Source organism: Pelophylax lessonae (assembly GCF_965119305.1).
Source record: "Pelophylax lessonae genome assembly, chromosome: 4".
In the NCBI taxonomy this organism is placed as follows: Eukaryota; Metazoa; Chordata; class Amphibia; order Anura; family Ranidae; genus Pelophylax; species Pelophylax lessonae.
The window spans coordinates 505902818-505921231 of record NC_138771.1 but is presented as its reverse complement, the minus strand read 5'-3'; the positions used below and the strand labels follow the sequence as shown (position 1 = coordinate 505921231).

Genomic DNA, 18414 nt, shown 5'->3' with positions numbered 1-18414 from the left:
GTATACACCCACATGTGTAACTGTAACAATCCTACAGGCTCACCTGAGTCAGAGGACTGCTGGCCGGAGGTAGGAGTGGAGCCCAGTGGCAAAGACCGCAGGCAGTTAGTAGGTGCTGGATACCGGATGGACACTGCGTAGTACTCTGATGAGGACACAGGTTCACCTGAGGTGCGGAAACTAAGTGCTAGCTGGTTTTCACTAGAGCCCCAGATGGTGGGGATAGACTGCGCTGCAAGCTAACACCAGGACGCGGTCCTCAGGATCACCCAGCCAGGCAGAGTGTAGGTTCGGTCCGAAGGCAGAGGAGCAGACAAGGGATAACCAGAGAGAAGTCAGACGAGCCAAAGGTCGGGGCGGGCAGCAGTAAGCGAGGTCAGACAATCCGGATCGGCAACAGAGGTAGCAGTTCAGTAGGTAGGGACAAAGCAGAAGAGTAGTCGGTAGTCAATTCCTGGTCAGCATTGGATTTGTGGTAGAAGATAAGAGCAGCAGGTGAGGAGTCGCTTGATCTAGGCTCAGGAGCTCAATAATCAGCAAACTGGAGTGCAAGGGGCTGGACTTATATAGGGAAGTACCAGGTGTGGGGAATCAAGGGTGATGAGCAAGGCTTGGCAAGACTAAGGTTGAAATAATAGGCTTCAGGGAAGAATGTTCAGGGAGAAATGTTCAGAGAGAAATGTTCAGAGCGGACGGTAGCCTAGTAAGCAGGGCTACTGCCTGGGATGTGGCTGGTCACAGGTTCGAATCCCAACAGTACTCCCCCCCTTCCAAGGTGACCTCCGGGCACCGCAGGGGCAGGCTTATCGGGGTGCTGTTGGTGGAACTCTTTTACCAGTCTGGGGGTGTGGACATTTTCTTCTGGTTCCCAGGAGTTATCCTCGGGAGGGTAGCCCTCCCACCCAATTAGGTATTGTAGTCTTCCCCGGTGGATCCTGGAGTCGAGGATCTTTGCGACAACATATTCTTCTTCACCCTGTACCTTCACGGGTGGTGGAGGGGGCGAGTGGCGGCCTGTGAAGGTGTTCTCCACGTATGGCTTGAGGAGGGAGCAATGGAAAACAGGGTGCACCCTAATGGAGTCCGGAAGATCGAGCCGGAACGTGACCTCATTAATTTGCGCAGAGATCCGGAATGGACCCATGTATTTTTGGGCAAACTTTTTGGAGGGGACCTTCAATCTGAGGTTCCTGGTGGACAGCCATACCTTGTCTCCCACATGGAAGCCCGGGGTGGGTCTGCGGCGTCTGTCTGCTCCCTGTTTAAAGCGGCTCTGGGCGAGCTGGAGGTTGTTTATAATGTTCTTTTGTGCCTCTTGTAGGGTTGTTAGGCGTTCGGCCGCTGCTGGAGGGTGGAGGCGACGGGTAGGTGGGGAATGAATACCGGGTGCGAGCCTGTGTTAGCAAAGAAGGGGCTGTGCTTGGTTGAGCTGTGCTCCGCATTGTTGTAGGCGAACTCGGCCGTGGAGAGATGGTCAAGCCAGTCATCCTGTAGGTGGGAGCTAAAACAGCGTAGGTACTGCTCTAGGGTCTGATTAGTTCTCTCCGTCTGCCCGTTTGACTGAGGATGGAAGGCGGAGGACAGGTTCACTTTAACCCCAAGTGCCAGGCAAAAGTTCTTCCAGAACTTAGAGGCAAATTCTACGCCTCGGTCGGAGACCACGTCGTCCGGGATCCCATGCAGCCTGAAGACCTCTCTGAGAATAAGATCGGCCGTCTGTTTGGCGGTGGGTAGGCCTTTGTAGGGGATGAAATGGGCCATCTTGGTGAGGCAGTCAACTACGACCAGGATGGTGTTCATCCCTTTTGAAGGAGGAAGGTCTACCACAAAGTCAAAGGAGATCGAGCCCCAGGGGCGGGAGGGAATCGGGAGAGGTTGTAACAAACCCACGGGAGAGGAACGAGGAGTCTTATTGCGGGCACAGACCGTGCACGAGGAGATGTACCTCTTGATGTCCTCCTTGTATGTTGGCCACCAGAAGGAGCGGGAGAGAAGCTCCTGGGTCTTTCTTGTGCCTAGATGGCCGGCCAGCTTGGAGTCATGGTTGAGTCTGAGTACTTCGAGCCGTGCGATTTCTGGTACATATAACTGTAGGTCCAGATGAAACCAATGACCGTTCTTAAACGTAAGGCTGACATTCCTTGTGGGATGGGCAAGGAAGGGGTCATTTTCGTATCCTTCTTTGATTGTGCCCAGGAGTTCTTTAGAGTAGGTGACCCCTACGACCCTTCTCTCGGGCAGGATGTTGTTTTGGCCCTTGTTACTCTGCGAGGGCTCGGAAAACATTCTGGAGAGGGCGTCAGCCTTACCATTCTTTGATCCGGGGCAATAGGTGATGAGAAAGTTAAAGCGGGAAAAGAATAGGCTCCATCTGGCCTGTCTGGCTGAGAGTCTCTTAGCGCTGCGGATGAACTCGAGGTTCTTGTGGTCAGTTAGTACGATTATGGGGTTGGTGGCTCCCTCCAGCAGGTGTCTCCACTCAGAGAAGGCATCCTTGATCGCCAGTAGTTCCTTGTTCCGGATGTCATAATTCTTCTCGGAGGGGGACATCTGGCGGGAGAAATATGCGCACGGGTGTAGTAGCATCTTCTCCCCTGTCCGTTGTGACAGAACAGCCCCCACCGCAGAGTCAGATGCATCCACTTCGACTGTAAATGGCAGCTCGGGGTTTGGGTGGATTAGGATTGGAGCAGAAGTGAAGAGGAGTTTCAACTTGGTGAAGGCCTCCTGTGCCTCTGGTGTCCAGGAGAAGGGGACTGATTTCTTGGTGAGTTGGGTAATTGGTGCTATGATCTTGGAGAAGTTCCGGATAAACTTCCGATAGAAGTTGGCGAAGCCAATGAATCTTTGTATCTCCTTCTCGTTTCTTGGAATGGGCCAGTTCATCACGGCTTGGACCTTCCCCGGGTCCATACTTAGGCCCTCTGGGGAGATGATGTATCCGAGGAACTGAGTGGTGGTTCGCTCAAACTCACATTTCTCTAGCTTGATATAGAGAGAGTTCTGTCGGAGTCTCTGCAGTACCCTGCGGACGTGTTCGCGGTGCTGCTCGAGGTCTTCGGAGAAGATCAAGATGTCGTCCAGGTAAACGACTACAAACAGATCGAGCATGTCCCTGAGGACGTCATTAATGAAGTGCTGGAAGGTGGCGGGAGCATTGCAGAGTCCGAAAGGCATGACTAGGTACTCGAAGTGACCATAACGTGTCCGAAAGGCGGTCTTCCATTCATCCCCAGGGCGGATTCGGACGAGGTTGTAGGCCCCTCGAAGATCAAGTTTGGTGAAAATCTTTGCTGCACGGAGTCTCTCAAGGAGTTCTGAAATCAGTGGAAGTGGATACCGGTTCTTTACGGTAATGTCGTTAAGCTTCCTGTAGTTTATGCAGGGACGCAGGGAGGAGTCTTTTTTCTCTACAAAGAAAAAGGGGGCTCCCGCAGGGGAGGTAGAGGGCCGGATGAACCCCTTCCTTTGGTCCTCGTCCAGGTACTCTTTCAAGGCCTTGAGTTCAGGCTCCGAGAGGGGGTAGATACTGCCAAAGGGTATTTCAGCCCCGGGCAACAGTTCTATAGGGCAGTCGTAGGGTCGGTGTGGTGGCAGCTTGTCTGCGTTTTTCTTGTCGCAGACATCCTGGAACTCGCGGTATTGAGGGGGTAGCAGATCCTTGACGGAAAGTTCAGAGATGGTGGTGTCTTCGGGTGGAAGGACGGGTTTGTGGGAGCAATTCAGCGAGCAGAACTTGGACGGGAACCGTATGCAGTGGGTTTCCCAGTCCACCGAGGGGTTGTGGGTGGCCAACCATGGGATGCCCAAGGTCACCGGGAACTTCGGGGAAGCGATCAGCGAGAAGTGGATCTTCTCGTGGTGATCGGGTTCAATAAGGAGTTGTAGTTCAATGGTCTCGTGAGTCGCCGGCCCCGAGGAGAGTGGGGATCCGTCGACGGTTTCCAGGTCAACAGGGGCTGCCTTGATTGTCAGTGGAATGTTCTTTTCACGGGCGAAGGTTAGGTCCATAAAGTTGCCTCCCGCCCCGGAGTCTAACATCGCAGAACAGGGGAGTTGTCGCCCCTCAATGTCGATGAGGATGGGGATGATGAAGTGGGATCCATGAGCTGCCGTGTTGTTATTTTCAGGGGCTGCTGGCGGGGTTGGAGTCTGTGATTGCTCCTTTAGCTCCGTGACGGCAATAGTTCTTCGAATCTTATTGGGACATTTGATGGCAAAATGACCCGGCTCTCCACAGTAGAGGCAGAGGTTTTCGGCCAGCCGTCTCTCCTTCTCAGCTGTGGATAGAGACCTCCGTAGTGCGTCGACCTGCATAGGTTCAGGTGCTGACTGGGGGTCGTGCTGGGTGGTAGAGGAGAAGGAGTAAGTGGGTCTGTGGTCCAAGGACCAGAATCTTTCCCTCTTCCTCTCGGAGAGTCTTTGATCTATCCGGATGCATACTTGAATAAAGTCATCCAAATCGTCCGGGGCTTCAACTCTGGCGAGTTCGTCTTTTATTGCTTCGGACAGGCCTCGCCGGAATTGGCTCCTCTGTGCTGCTGGGTTCCAGGTGGTGTCCGTGACCCAACGGCGAAATTCGGCGGTATATTCGGCGACGGAGCCTCTCCCTTGTCGCAGACTATGTAGTCGCGCCTCGGCCGTCGCACAGCGGTTGGGGTCATCGAAGACTAGGCTCATGGCGGTGATGAAGTTGGTTAGGTTGTCCAGGAGCAGATTGCTAGACTCCATGTATGGTGACGCCCATGCTAATGCTTCATCCGTCAAGAGATTGATCATGAATAGCACCTTCTTTTTATCGGTGGTGAACGGGGCCGGGTTCATCTGAAAATAGATGCGGCATTGGTTCAGAAATCCCCGATACTGGCGTCTGTCACCGCCGAATTTTGATGGGAGTGGCATGCGGGTGTCTGCGGCCGCGCTGCGGACGTCTAGGAGTTGTCTCTGTAGTTCAATAATCTCCTTCTGTTGGCTTTTGACTACTTCTTGGAGCTGAGCAAATTTCTCCTGATACGCAGTACCAAATTCTTGAAGTTCAGTGACCTGTCTACACAGAGTGGTCATTGCGGACTCCATAGTTGGGCTGATTATTCTGTAACAATCCTACAGGCTCACCTGAGTCAGAGGACTGCTGGCCGGAGGTAGGAGTGGAGCCCAGTGGCAAAGACCGCAGGCAGTTAGTAGGTGCTGGATACCGGATGGACACTGCGTAGTACTCTGATGAGGACACAGGTTCACCTGAGGTGCGGAAACTAAGTGCTAGCTGGTTTTCACTAGAGCCCCAGATGGTGGGGATAGACTGCGCTGCAAGCTAACACCAGGACGCGGTCCTCAGGATCACCCAGCCAGGCAGAGTGTAGGTTCGGTCCGAAGGCAGAGGAGCAGACAAGGGATAACCAGAGAGAAGTTAGACGAGCCAAAGGTCGGGGCGGGCAGCAGTAAGCGAGGTCAGACAATCCGGATCGGCAACAGAGGTAGCAGTTCAGTAGGTAGGGACAAAGCAGAAGAGTAGTCGGTAGTCAATTCCTGGTCAGCATTGGATTTGTGGTAGAAGATAAGAGCAGCAGGTGAGGAGTCGCTTGATCTAGGCTCAGGAGCTCAATAATCAGCAAACTGGAGTGCAAGGGGCTGGACTTATATAGGGAAGTACCAGGTGTGGGGAATCAAGGGTGATGAGCAAGGCTTGGCAAGACTAAGGTTGAAATAATAGGCTTCAGGGAAGAATGTTCAGGGAGAAATGTTCAGGGAGAAATGTTCAGAGCGGACGGTAGCCTAGTAAGCAGGGCTACTGCCTGGGATGTGGCTGGTCACAGGTTCGAATCCCAACAGTAACACATGGGTTTCTCAGATGTGATAGGAGGAAATGCACAGTACAGAATCTCACTGAAAGTGGAGCATGTGCAGAGTTGACACCACAGCTGCAAAATCCCTAGCTGAATTGGGGACATGAACTGAAGGTGGCGATAGAGAGCAGACAGGATCAACCAGGTTTTTTGCAGAATACAATAAATGCATCTCATAGTGACTGAATGAGTATAAACAGCATGTAATACAGCATTTATTATTCGTTTTTTATTATGTGGGTTTAGTGACACTTTAAGCGATCGTTTTGCTCACTCTGCTCTCCCTTCCAGACAGCAGGTTCTTTGACAGATGATGTACATGCAGCTAAAGTCTGAACAGTTACATGTGTATATGTAAAATAAAAAAACATATCAGAATATAAATAGTATATAGTATTTCTTTCATCCAGCTACATCTCTGAAACCATTACATATCATTCTGTAAATCATGCTCTTTTGCATAGCTGTAAACCAAACTTTTTTGCATACACATATATCATAATTTAAAGCTTAACTCTAGTCACAAAAGCTTTTATTTAAATATATTCCTAAATAGCCACCAAGAATATAAATCTGCTTTGTGTGCATTAATCGCCTTTGGAGACCCTTATTATTACCTTGTAAAATTACCTGTGACATCATCACTGTGCTGTGCATAGCCCGCACAGAAAGCAGAGCTGTGGGAGGAGCCCAGCAGCTCCATCCACTACAAGCTGCCTGCAAACAATTACAAGAGGGGGCGGAGACAAGACCAGTCACCCTGCACAAGGAGAGAGAGTAGCAGTGACCGGTCTTTATTACAGAAAGCTCCTGCACAGAGACAATTTCTCACTGGATCACTGTACAGATCTGGAAGAAATACACAAAGCTCATCAAGAATGGAGAATGAATATATCTGATTCTTGTATTTAGACAATAGTTGCTTATCCCAGAGTTCAGTTTTAAATCTACTTGCACTTTATGTGAGAAATGTGAGTGGGGTTTCACATAACGAACATCCATATCCACATGCCAAACTCTGCTTGTTCCACAAAGCTGCTGTAAGCCGCACAGTGCGCAGACTGCAGTTTACTCTCTAGCACCAACTACTCTACAACCGCATCAATCAGTAAAAAATGAGAAAAATGTACAAAACAATGTAAGAAATCAAACAAATGAATAAAACTGATAAACAGGCAGGAGCGTTTCAGAAAGTCAATGTGAAAACCGTAGCAATGGATACATTTATTACTGACTCAATGAGGAATTGGCTTTGGTTTCAATTCTGGATATAAAGATGCAGCACAGTCAAGCAGCCAGTTTTAAGGCAAACTTTGCATGCAAATGAAAAAGCAACACAAGGCGTAACATTAAGCACTCGGCTTGGCTTGGCCCGACTCCAGCTACGTCAGGCCCCAGCCAGCATGCTGAGACAACACTTTGCAGTTTGGGTGACATTGAAAAACTTTCCACGTTTCTGAAGAGACGGCAATAAAACAGATCCTTCAGGAGCTCTGAGATCAGGAATGTTTTAGTTATAAAATGTCACTTATGTCCACACTCCACAGCATCACTTTCCATGACAACAGCCACAAATAAAATACATTTTTCGTTTTCTATTTTTTACCTAAAAGTAGATTATGTAGATCGGGGTCAGCAACCCATATTTCAAAATCTACCAGTAGATCTCGACCAGGTGACTGGTAGATCACAGTCTGGGCTTGCTGACCCGCCATTCCAGTGCCCTGCAATCTTGTGCTGTACAGCAGACCAGGGTTTACAGCAGGCCTGCTTTAACCCCTTGGACCCTGCAGAGGCATGCAGTTGCGGGGCGCTTGTAGAGTGGCCCTATTTACTTGAATGGGTACCTATTGGCAGGCAGCAGCACCCACCAAAAGCAGCAGAGGGTTTAATTACTTGCTGCGGCATGTGTACAACTTTGGTTCCAAAAAGTCAATAAATCTAATGTCAGCGCCTAAATGGTCAGAAAGCAGCAGCGTGCAATTACTGCAAATATACAAACCCCAAAAGCACATATAAAAGGAAAAATGCAGCACTGCATTTTTCCTTTTATACGTGTACAACTTTGGCTGCTGCCTCAGCAGCTAAAGCGGGTAGGGAGTGGGGTCAGTAAAACAGACTCAACCGCAGGGTTTTACCACACCCCAAATTTACATGTGCACAAGCCCTAAGGGTACCGCTGCCGAATGCAATTAAGGGCTCATTCATAAGTGAAGCAGGTACTGCTGCTCCTCTGAAAAGCGATCCAAGTGTGTTTGACAGGTGGTGAGGAGGCGATATGTTACCTTCTCTCCACCTGATTTAAATCCATGTATATATACAGTATCTCACAAAAGTGAGTACACCCCTCACATTTTTGTAAATATTTTATTATAACTTTTCATGTGACAACACTGGAGAAATGACATGTAAAGTAGTGAGTGTACAGCTTGTATAACAGTGTAAATTTGCTGTCCCCTCAAAATAACTCAACACACGAAATTGGGCCCAATAAGCCATTTTCCCTCAGTGGTGTCATGCGACTCGTTAGTGTTACAAGGTCTCAGGTGTAAATACAGAGCAAGTGTGTTAAATTCGGTTTTATCGCTCTCACTCTCTTATACTGGTCACTGGAAGTTCAACATGGCACCTCATGGTAAAGAACTCTCTGAGGATCTGAAAAAAGAATTGTTGCTCTACATAAAGATGGCCTAGGCTATAAGAAGATTGCCAAGACCCTGAAACTGAGCTGCGGCACAGTGGTCAAGACCATATAGCGGTTTAACAGGACAGGTTAGACTCAGAACAGGCCTCGTCATGGTCAACCAAAGAAGTTTAGTGCACGTGCTCAGTGTCATATCCAGAGGTTGTCTTTGGGAAATAGACGTATGAGTGCTGCCAGCATTGCTGCAAAGGTTGAAGGGGTGGGGGGTCAGCCTATCAATGCGCACACTGCATCAAATTGATCTGCATGGCTGTCATCCCAGAAGGAAGTCTCTTCTAATGATGATGTACAAGAAAGCCCGCAAACAGTTTGCTGAAGACAAGCAGACTAAAGACATGGATTACTGGAACCTGGATTAAGGACATGGATTAATGGGGTGCGCCAGGGACAATAATGCTGAGGAGAAAAGAGCTATAGTATTATATTGATGCATGGAAATTAATCTTGGGGAGTAGGCATTTACTTGGTGCAGTCGAATTAGAATAAACAATTTCAGAAGAGGAGAGAAGCCTTTACAACTGTGCAAGATACCATCCTGCCTTTCCATCTCCTCCAATCAGATGCATAGAATTTTATGAATGGTGCCCATGCTGAGCAGCTGTACTCCTGTGTTCAGAATGCAGCAGGCCAGTCAGCCAGCACAGGACCGGGAAAGCAAATGGAGATCACTGGAGTAGACTGTGTCTGATTTCCAGCTTCCAAGTGCATCAGCCAGGTACTGTATGTTATATAATGTACATAGTTACATTGGCCCAAGCTGGATCAATGTAACTATGTATGAATATCTTCTTTAACTTTCTGTCTGTGACCCCCATTGATAAGACAGGGTGTCACTCGAACAGAAGTAAGAGAAAATATCCTTGGTGGGCACACAGACAGCGATTAGGACTAGACAGAGAATTTATGCCTTCTCCACTAACCAAAAAGAAAAATAATTCTGGATAGAGCTGGGCTTTAATAAATGTCTCACCTCTGCAGCCAGGTAATTTCCAGTAGCCAAGTGTTTAAACCTGAAAAGGCTGTTCCACTGCCCGGCTCCTCCTCGGCACGGATCGTGATGCACGACCTATAGGATCAGAAGTGATTAGGTCATTGGATCGATACAAGACAGGGAAAGACATAGCCAACAAAATGAAGGTATGCTATTCATGTTTAAAAAAATGATTTTCTGCAGGCTGCAGCTACAAAGTTTCTCCTTTACAAGTAAGAAAATACAAAAACATTGTTTATTGTGGGTCACACAGTTGCTTCGCCTGCACACTTTTTCAAATTTCTTTATCTACCCTGCAATGTTATTGCTTGGACTGAACTCTGTATCCATGACAGTGCTCTAAGTATGGCAATAAATAAAAAAAGAGAATTACCTCAATTTCCCATAAGGCCTTGGAGCTGGTCGCCGATGTGGCAGACTGGCGTAAGGTGGTACGGAGAAAGATATGTTGCTTTTTTTCATATTCGTCACAGGTCAGAAATTTCTCTTGTTCTGCATGAAAGAGTCTGACCACGTCGCCCTGTGGAAATACCAGATTGCACTAGTTACATTACAAAGACTTCTTTAACCCCCTTCATGTCTAGGCTTCCCTATTCATTTGGCTAAAAACATCTCCCCCCTTTGTCATCTACATAACATAGGGGGCAAGCGTTCTGTAGTTCATGGAAGAAAACTGCGAAGGCTGATAACACTGAGATTTCATTTGAGTGCACAAGCACTCCCTGTTTGATCGGGTGCTTTGGAGGCCAGAGGAGAGCTATCAGGTCTGATAGACCCCAGATCTCTCCATAAAGAGGACCTGTCTCAGCCCATGATATCACAAGGGATGTTGTTCAACCACTGTGAGAGCAATAAAGTTAATAAAAAACCAAAAACCAAAGGGACAATGTAAGAAAAAAGGAAAATAAAATAAATAATAAAATAAAACATTTTAAAGTGCCCTCTAACCCCTGTGCGTAGGCGAACACGCACGTTGGTCCCGTGTACATTTGTAAACAGCAATCACACCACACATGCGATCATCACAAACGTCAGAGTGAGAGCAATAATTCTAGCACCTGACCTTCTGTGTAAGGGTCCTTTCACACGAACGATCCGATCAGATCCGCCTGTCATTTTTTTTAGGGGGACCTGATCGGATCCTCCATGCATCCCTATGGGGCAGCGGATGTCAACGGAGACATCTCCGCTGACACCCCCTGCTATCCGATTCCGATCCTGTCCGTAAAATCCGGACAGATGGAAACCCTATTTTCCATCCGTCCAGTGGATCGGATCGGATGGGATAGGACAGGTGGTCTGTTCTAATACGGTTCCCCCATAGAGGACAGCGAGGATCTGACACCTCCGTCTCCACACACAGAGAAAAGACGGAGTTGTCATCCGTCTGCTCAGCGGGGATCGATCTGCCGATCCCCACTGAGCAGCACGGAGTCCGCCGGCGCAAGCAGACCGTGTGCAAGGACCCTAACTTTAAACTGGTAACATGTAAAGGCTTTTAAAGCATCGCCTATGGATAATTTATTGTTGCTGTTCCATGGGAGTGCCCGACTTTAAAGAATGACATGTTTGGTATCAATTTACTTGGCGTATCATCTTTTATATTTTACCAAAAAATCAGGTACTATATTGCACTTGTGCTCACTAGAATTCAATTAAGTGTTTTTTTTTCCAAAATATTTGCTTTTGAAACACCACTGCACACATATTGTGTGGCAAAACCCATTTTATTCTCTAGGATCTCTGCTTAAAAAATATATAATGTTTAGGGGTTTTAAGTAATTGTCTAGCAAAAAAAATGCTGATTTTTACATGTATGAGAGAAATGTCAAAATTGGCCTGGGGTAAAGCGGAGCTCCAGGCTAATTCAGAAAAAAATAAAAGCTAGCAGCTACAAAAACTGTATAACGGAAAAGGAATTGGCAGCACTCCAGGTTGAGTCAAAATTATGTAATGATTAAGCACACAGTCAGTGTGTGAAACGCGTCTACCTTGTCACGATTGTCATATTTGGATGTCCAGTCAATAAATCTGGATGCTGCCAATTCCTTTTCCTTTATCAAGTTTTCACGGAGGCGAGCCGGGGCATGCACCGATGTGAGTCATCAGGCAATTACACCACCTTGAGCAGTGAGTTCTTGTCTCTTCAATTACAAAAACTGTAGCTGCTGACTTTTACTATTAGGAGACTTACCGGACCATGAATCTAGCAGTATCTTTACCCGAGCCAAATTTTTCAATCGTCTCTCAGGTGTGTCACAGCAGGATCTCTACTGCGCATGCGCGAAGCGAAGTGGTGGGGGAAGGAGGGGGGGGGGGCTGAACTTCCAGCTGACTTTGTCAAAAGCAGGTACCTGCTCCCTCCCCCTACCCAAAGGTGTCAAATGTGGCAATGGAGGGGGGGGGGGGGGAGGCAAACAAGCAGAGCTTCCCCTTTTGGGTGGACCTCCATTTTAAAAACAGAGCATGCATTACCACTCATGTGTAAGGCCTCTTCCACACTGCAGCTTGAAAAGGTCAGTATAGCGGGTTTTTTTTACTGATCTAGAATGCAGCCTATTGTTTACAATGTGCATACACAGGCACATAAATAAGCGCTGCTTATTCTCAAGTAAAAAAAAAAAAAAAGAAAAAATTAAAATCTGTGTTCCCAGTCAGTATTTTGCGCCGGTGCAGGCAAATACACACATATGCACAAAAGATTGTTCATATGTGCATAAATATAAATTATTGTTCGCTAGGAATGTATTGTGCGCGTGAATGCGTGAACGTGCATATACGTTCTATTACACGCAAAAGGTGCAAAACAAATGCCTAAAATGACGTGCAAAAAATGTAACATAAGAATCAAACTGGTCCAAGGGCTTCAAACTTCTATTTATCCTGTTGCACGGCTCCTCTCTGGAGGTTTCGGGCTGAGCCTTGTTTATTTAGCATGGGCTCCTCTGAGTCTCTACAGTTTACACTTTGGTGACACGGTTGCTGTGGCGACTCCATTACTCACGGAGACGCCCTGCACATTCTTTTCATGTCACAAGCTGCAGGTAGATTTCAAAATCACAACACTGACAGGGAAATGACAACCACGGTGATAAGGAGATTGTCTGAAGATACGGTCACCATTCCAGTGATTTGCAGATGGCGTGTCCATTTTCATGTGTAGCTTATTGAAGTGTTCTCTGAGTAAGCAGAGTACAGGGATACTACCATAAGCCCAGCCTAAAGCAAATTCACCTTTCAGGAAATAAATAAAGGACCTTGTTCAACTGATAATGCTGTCCAGAAAACACTGCCTCTGGGCCAAAGTCCATTCAGTCCACACTAACCCTTTCATTACTGGAGTTTAATGACGCCCAGGCCAAATTTAGCAGTGGTGGAATGTGCTGGCTTACTTGACAATACCTCTATGACTTATTTCACTTCCTAAATAATGGTTGCATAGTTATTTGAGGGGAGTACTTATGCATACTGTACATCCGTACGAAGGGCCATGTTTGCACACTGTCTGCATTCCTACCTGCATGGCTGTCAAACTGGGACCAGCAGCTGTATCCATGCAGCCGCTGCTTCCCAACAGACATGAATGGGACTGCCTGCACACGGATGCACGGAACATCTATCGCATGGATTTACGCCTGAGTACACCGGTGTGAATGGGGCCTTCTTTGGTAATATGCAGCAATGCACCTAATTCACCTTTTCAGAAACAATGTGAAGGTGAACTAACACTGTACCCCTGACCCCCATTCCCTAGACCCTGCTGTACTTACATCTGTGGGTGCTGAGATGTGGTCCTGGGATTTGAAATCCCAGTCCTCTCCCTCTCCTCTGTGCAGGGCTTCTAGGATGAATCAAAGTGAATCTCTGTGCCGGCACTAACCCATCCATCCCAGAAAAACTGCACAGAGAAAATGGGGAAAAGCTGAGATTTAAAATCTTGGGATTGTTACTTTGGGCTGCGTGGGCACTGACAGCTCAGCACCTACAGGGGTAAGTACAGCAGGGGCCAGGGCTAGGGAGGGTTCACCGTGTTATTTCATCTTTTCATTTTTTCTGTAAGGTTCCATTCACACTTGAGCGACTTGTCATGCGACTTTGGACACTAACATTGCATGACAAGTTGCACTCCAAGTTTTTAAAAGACAACCATGTGCTACTTAAAGTCGAAGCGACTTTTAAAAGGTTCCTACATTACTTTGGTCTGACTTTCATGTGACTTGAGTACCATAGACTGCAATGTAAACCCTCAAAAGTTGCATGAAAGTTACACATGCGACAGTTGTGCATTACTATTGGTGAAAACCAAAGGTGCACCCAAGTCGCACCCATTAAAAGTTGCATCAAAGTTGCACGACAAGTGTGAATGGAGGCTTAAGGTGAACACTTTAGGTGTGCTGGTTTGATGCAATGAAGTGCCATTCAATATGAATGCACCAAAAGATACCTTCCAGCATGCGGGCTGCAAAAAAAACTGCATGCAATGCATATCTACTAAAAGTGCATCTGGGCCCCACTCAGAATAAATGTGTTGCACCAGCACACTTTTTGCATTGGTGCATCCATCTGTTCCTGCAATGTCAGAATATTTGTTGCTGTGCCATTTAGAATAAAGGGCAGGCTTTACATCATTTTATTACACTTAAAGCAGTGTTCCAGCTGTAAAAAAAAAAAAAATGAAAAGTCAGCAGCTACAAATACTGTAGCTGCTGAATTTTAATAAATAGACACCTACCTGACCAGGGAGCTCGCGATGTCAGCACTCCAGCCGCTTTTCTGATCGGCTCTCAGGTGCTGCCGTCACCATTCATTCTATGGGAAACCGACGATGAAGCCTGTCGGCTTCACAGCCGGTTCCCTACTGTGCATGCATGAAGCTCGCTGCGCATTCTAAGGCTGGCCATACATGTCCAACTTTTGTTGTACAATTTTCTGTCAGATCTACCACAAACCACATAATGTGAGGTCAAAGCTAAACAACACATTCACTTGTATCCAATTAGGCAGGCCTTCGTACTACATACTTGAAGGTAAATTTCAAGAAAATCTGACAGAAAACTGAAAGAAAATTGTATCATGTATGGCCAGCCTAATTGGCTTGGCGGCGGGGGAAGGAGGAGGAGGACAAAACTTCCAGGGGAAAGCGTCACGCCGCTGTCTCCCGGAAGTGGGGAAGAGTACCTGTCAAAAACAGGTACCCGTTCCCCCCTCCCCCCTGAAAGGAGCCACATGTGGCACCAGAGGGGGGGAGGAAGCGGATGAGCGGAAGTTCCACTTTTGGGTGGAACTCTGCTTTAACATGCATTGCGTTTATGTGCGCATTACCGCAGAAACACTGTGAAAGAGCCTAAGGCTTTCCTTTGGCACAGTGGGGAAGAATTATCAAAACTTTCAGCTTCAGTCCAGAGACTTCCCCCACTGTGTTTTTTTCTGCCACTACATGTCCTCAGTCAGATGGCCAACACTGCCCACTTCCCCTTAGCGCAGGTTGCCCTGGACTCACCCAAGCCCATTGGACAGTGAGGGGAGAAATGCACAGTAATGAGCTCATCCCTCTATCACTCTGCTTTCCCCTCCTATCAGCATGCTTTTTGACAGCACATGAACTGATTTGCCCCTTGTATAGATTTTCCTCACACTTCAGCCCTGCTGTACAAGTACTGCAAGAAGCTGATACCAGGTCAAATTTAGATACTTACACTGCTTGCATTAAAAAAAATGCACTTAATGATGTATTATTGTTTACAAAGCTGCATTCATTTATGTCCTTTATACCTGCCTAGTGTATAGATTTAAACTTTTTATTAAAGTATTTTTTTTTCAGAGTCTGTAAATCACTTTACCTGCATCTGTCAAAGTGAGACTCTCTAAGCAAGGCACAATGACAGCTGAGCCAGCTGGCACTGGCTTGTTTGTAAACAAAGCCATGTGATCAAAATGGTTGGCTGTGACTAATCACACCATCAGAATGTATGCTGATTAGTTCCCGATCATTGTTAGTGAGAGAGCAGCTGTCAGATACCACGTTGTCACAGAACTAACAGCCGGCTTAAGATTTCTGTCTGCTTTTTTGAATTGCAGGAAAAAGGGCACGTGAGAACAGGCCTAGTGGGGGAGGGGCTACTTGATGATGTTGTAATGTCCTATTTCAATGTCACAAGTTCCAGGGATTGCCCTCCAAAGGAACACTCCTGTTTATAATTTTAGCTGTTAGAAACTCACCCCTTTCAGAACATCTTCCCGATAGTCGCTATACTTCATAAACAATGTAACTTTCCAGCTTGTGTTACAATTAACCGCGTTCACCTGAAACAAACATGCAATGATTTTAATACATATACAAAGCACATCTAATTGTGATAACTTCATACAGAATCAGATTACATTACCTCCTTACAGCCGGGGTTATCCAGAAGTTCTATATTACTGGCGTGAAGTGGCTGGCCGGCGTTCACCGGCATAAGAACTACCTTATCGCCTACGACCACCTACACAGACACACAGAGAATCAGAGGAGAAATTCATGTGAAACCAAGCCTAAAGAGTAACTCCTCTTTTCTTGAGAAAAAAAACATCCCCCTCTGGGTGGTCTATATACATTGCAAGGATTTTAACACAATTTGTTGCAGATTGCTACCTTTTTTTATTCTGAAGAAATAGCTGTATGTTTGTCTGTGTCCATACTCAAAATGAATAAGAATGGGAGTGATTTCATAATCATCAATCAGCTGCTGCAGCTGCAGTGTTCTAATGAGGAAGGTGGCAGGGTCTGCATCCTTATAGACGTTTTTTTCCCTTTGAGAGTATCTCACAAAAAAATAAATTTTTGTTGCAGGGGATGCCTAAAATCTGACTTTTTTTCTGGAGGGCGTTCTGTACACATTCTGTGTACAGAACACCTCCAGGTTACCCTATTGCATTGCATTTTACAGAAAATGACAGTGCTGCAGATTGAAAAGGAAAGGTAATTTTTATTAACATTCAATTACAATATGATTTGTCATGAAATTGTATATGCTATATATTTTTTTTTTTTGCAATTTTTGTTCCCACGAAAGTGGAGTTACCCTTCAAGTAGTATAAAACAACTACCAAGCAGGCAGCTCTTTATTGCAGAAGAGGCATACTATGTCTCTTCTGCAATAACAAACACTTACCTGCCTTCTCGCAGTCTTCCATTGAATGTACACCTCAACTCAACATAAATAAATCACTGGGACCAGATGGCTTGCACCCGAGGGTTCTGAAAGAGCTCAGCCAGGTGATTGCCAGACCATTATTCTTGATCTTTAACCACCTAAGCCCTGGAAGATTTTACCCCCTTCCTGACCAGGGGGTATTTTGCGATTCGGCACTGCGTGACTTTAACGGACAATTGCGACGCTGTACCTAAACAAATTTGACGTCCTTTTTTTCCCACAAACAGAGCTTTCTTTTGCTGGTATTTGATCACCTGTGTGATTTTTTGATCATGCGCTATAAACAAAAAAAGAGCGTCAATTTTGCAAAAATAACAATATTTTTCACATTTTTTTATATGAAATTCCCCCCCAAAAAAATGTAAAAATCTACATTTTTTAACATTTTCGGACAATTTGTTTTATGCTACATATGTTTGGTAAAAAAAAAAATTGCAAAAAGCGTATTTTGATTGGTTTGCGCAAAAGTTATCGCGTTTACTAACAAAGGGAAAGATTTTTGTCATTTTTGTTTTTTTTTTTTCTAACGCGTAATGGCGGCGATCTGTAATTTTTTTTGCGGTACTGCGACATTGCGGCGGACAGATCGGACCCTTGACTGACATTTTTGACACTTTTCGGGTTACATTTCTACAGTAATCAGTGCTATACATATGCACTGTTACTGTAAAATTACACTGGCAGTGAAGGGGTTAACTTTATTTGAGAGGGAGGGGCGTGATTCTAACTGTGATTGGCTGTGGCTAGAGCTGTAGGAACAATGATCAACGGTCCTACATAGTAGAACCGTATGATCATTGTTTCTACACAGGGGAGAATGACAGGCGGCTTGTTTACACTAGCCGCCTGCCTTTCTCCCTCTCCCCCGACGATCGCCGAGTGACCGGTGGACATCAGGTCCGCTGGTCACACGCGCGGGGGGGTCCGTGACCGCGCGGGAGCGCACTCGGTCCCCAGAGCCTCACAGGCTAGTGACGTATATATACGTCACTTTGCCTGTGAGGGACTGACCGCCGCAGTATATGTACTTGCAGCGGTCGGGAAGTGGTTAAGGATAGTTTACAGACGGGCATGTTGCCAGCTGATTGGAAAAAAGCCAACGTGGTACCAATATTTAAAAAAGGGCCGAGATATATCCCGGGTAACTATAGGCCGGTCAGCCTAACATCAGTAGTCTGCAAGATTTTGGAGGGGTGGTTAAGGGACCACATACAAGACTTTAGTAATGAAAACGGTATTATTAGTAGTAATCAGCATGGATTCATGAAAAATCATTCTTGCCAAACCAATCTATTAACCTTCTATGATGAAGTGAGTTGCCACCTAGATAAAGTTAAGCCTGTGGATGTGGTGCATCTGGACTTTGCAAAGGCCTTTGACACCGTTCCCCACAAACGCTTACTGTTCAAACTAAGGAAGGTAGGCATGGACCATAAGGTGAGTACCTGGATAGAGAACTGGCTCCAGGGGAGAGTCCAGAGGGTGGTGATTAATGGGGAGTACTCGGATTGGGCGGGTGTGGAAAGTGGGGTCCCCCAGGGTTCTGTCCTGGGACCAATCCTGTTTAATTTATTCATAAATGATCTAGAGGAGGGGATATCTAGTACAATCTCAGTATTTGCGGATGATACCAAACTAAGCATGCCAATATTTTCTATGCAGGATGTGGAAACCTTACAA

At 46.4% G+C, this 18414-nt stretch overlaps 1 protein-coding gene across 1 annotated transcript in view; it reads right to left on the bottom strand.

Moving 5' to 3' along the window:
• The window catches only part of ITPR2 (inositol 1,4,5-trisphosphate receptor type 2), a 611059-nt gene that overhangs the window by 422948 nt on the left and 169697 nt on the right, over nucleotides 1-18414 (bottom strand). Inside the window, exons 6-9 of the mRNA XM_082252924.1 lie at nucleotides 15925-16023; nucleotides 15758-15841; nucleotides 9912-10058; nucleotides 9518-9613 (exon numbers count right to left, since the gene is read on the bottom strand). Of these exons, the coding sequence (XP_082109050.1) occupies nucleotides 9518-9613; nucleotides 9912-10058; nucleotides 15758-15841; nucleotides 15925-16023 (426 nt within the window). The remainder of the gene's footprint in view (nucleotides 1-9517; nucleotides 9614-9911; nucleotides 10059-15757; nucleotides 15842-15924; nucleotides 16024-18414) is intronic.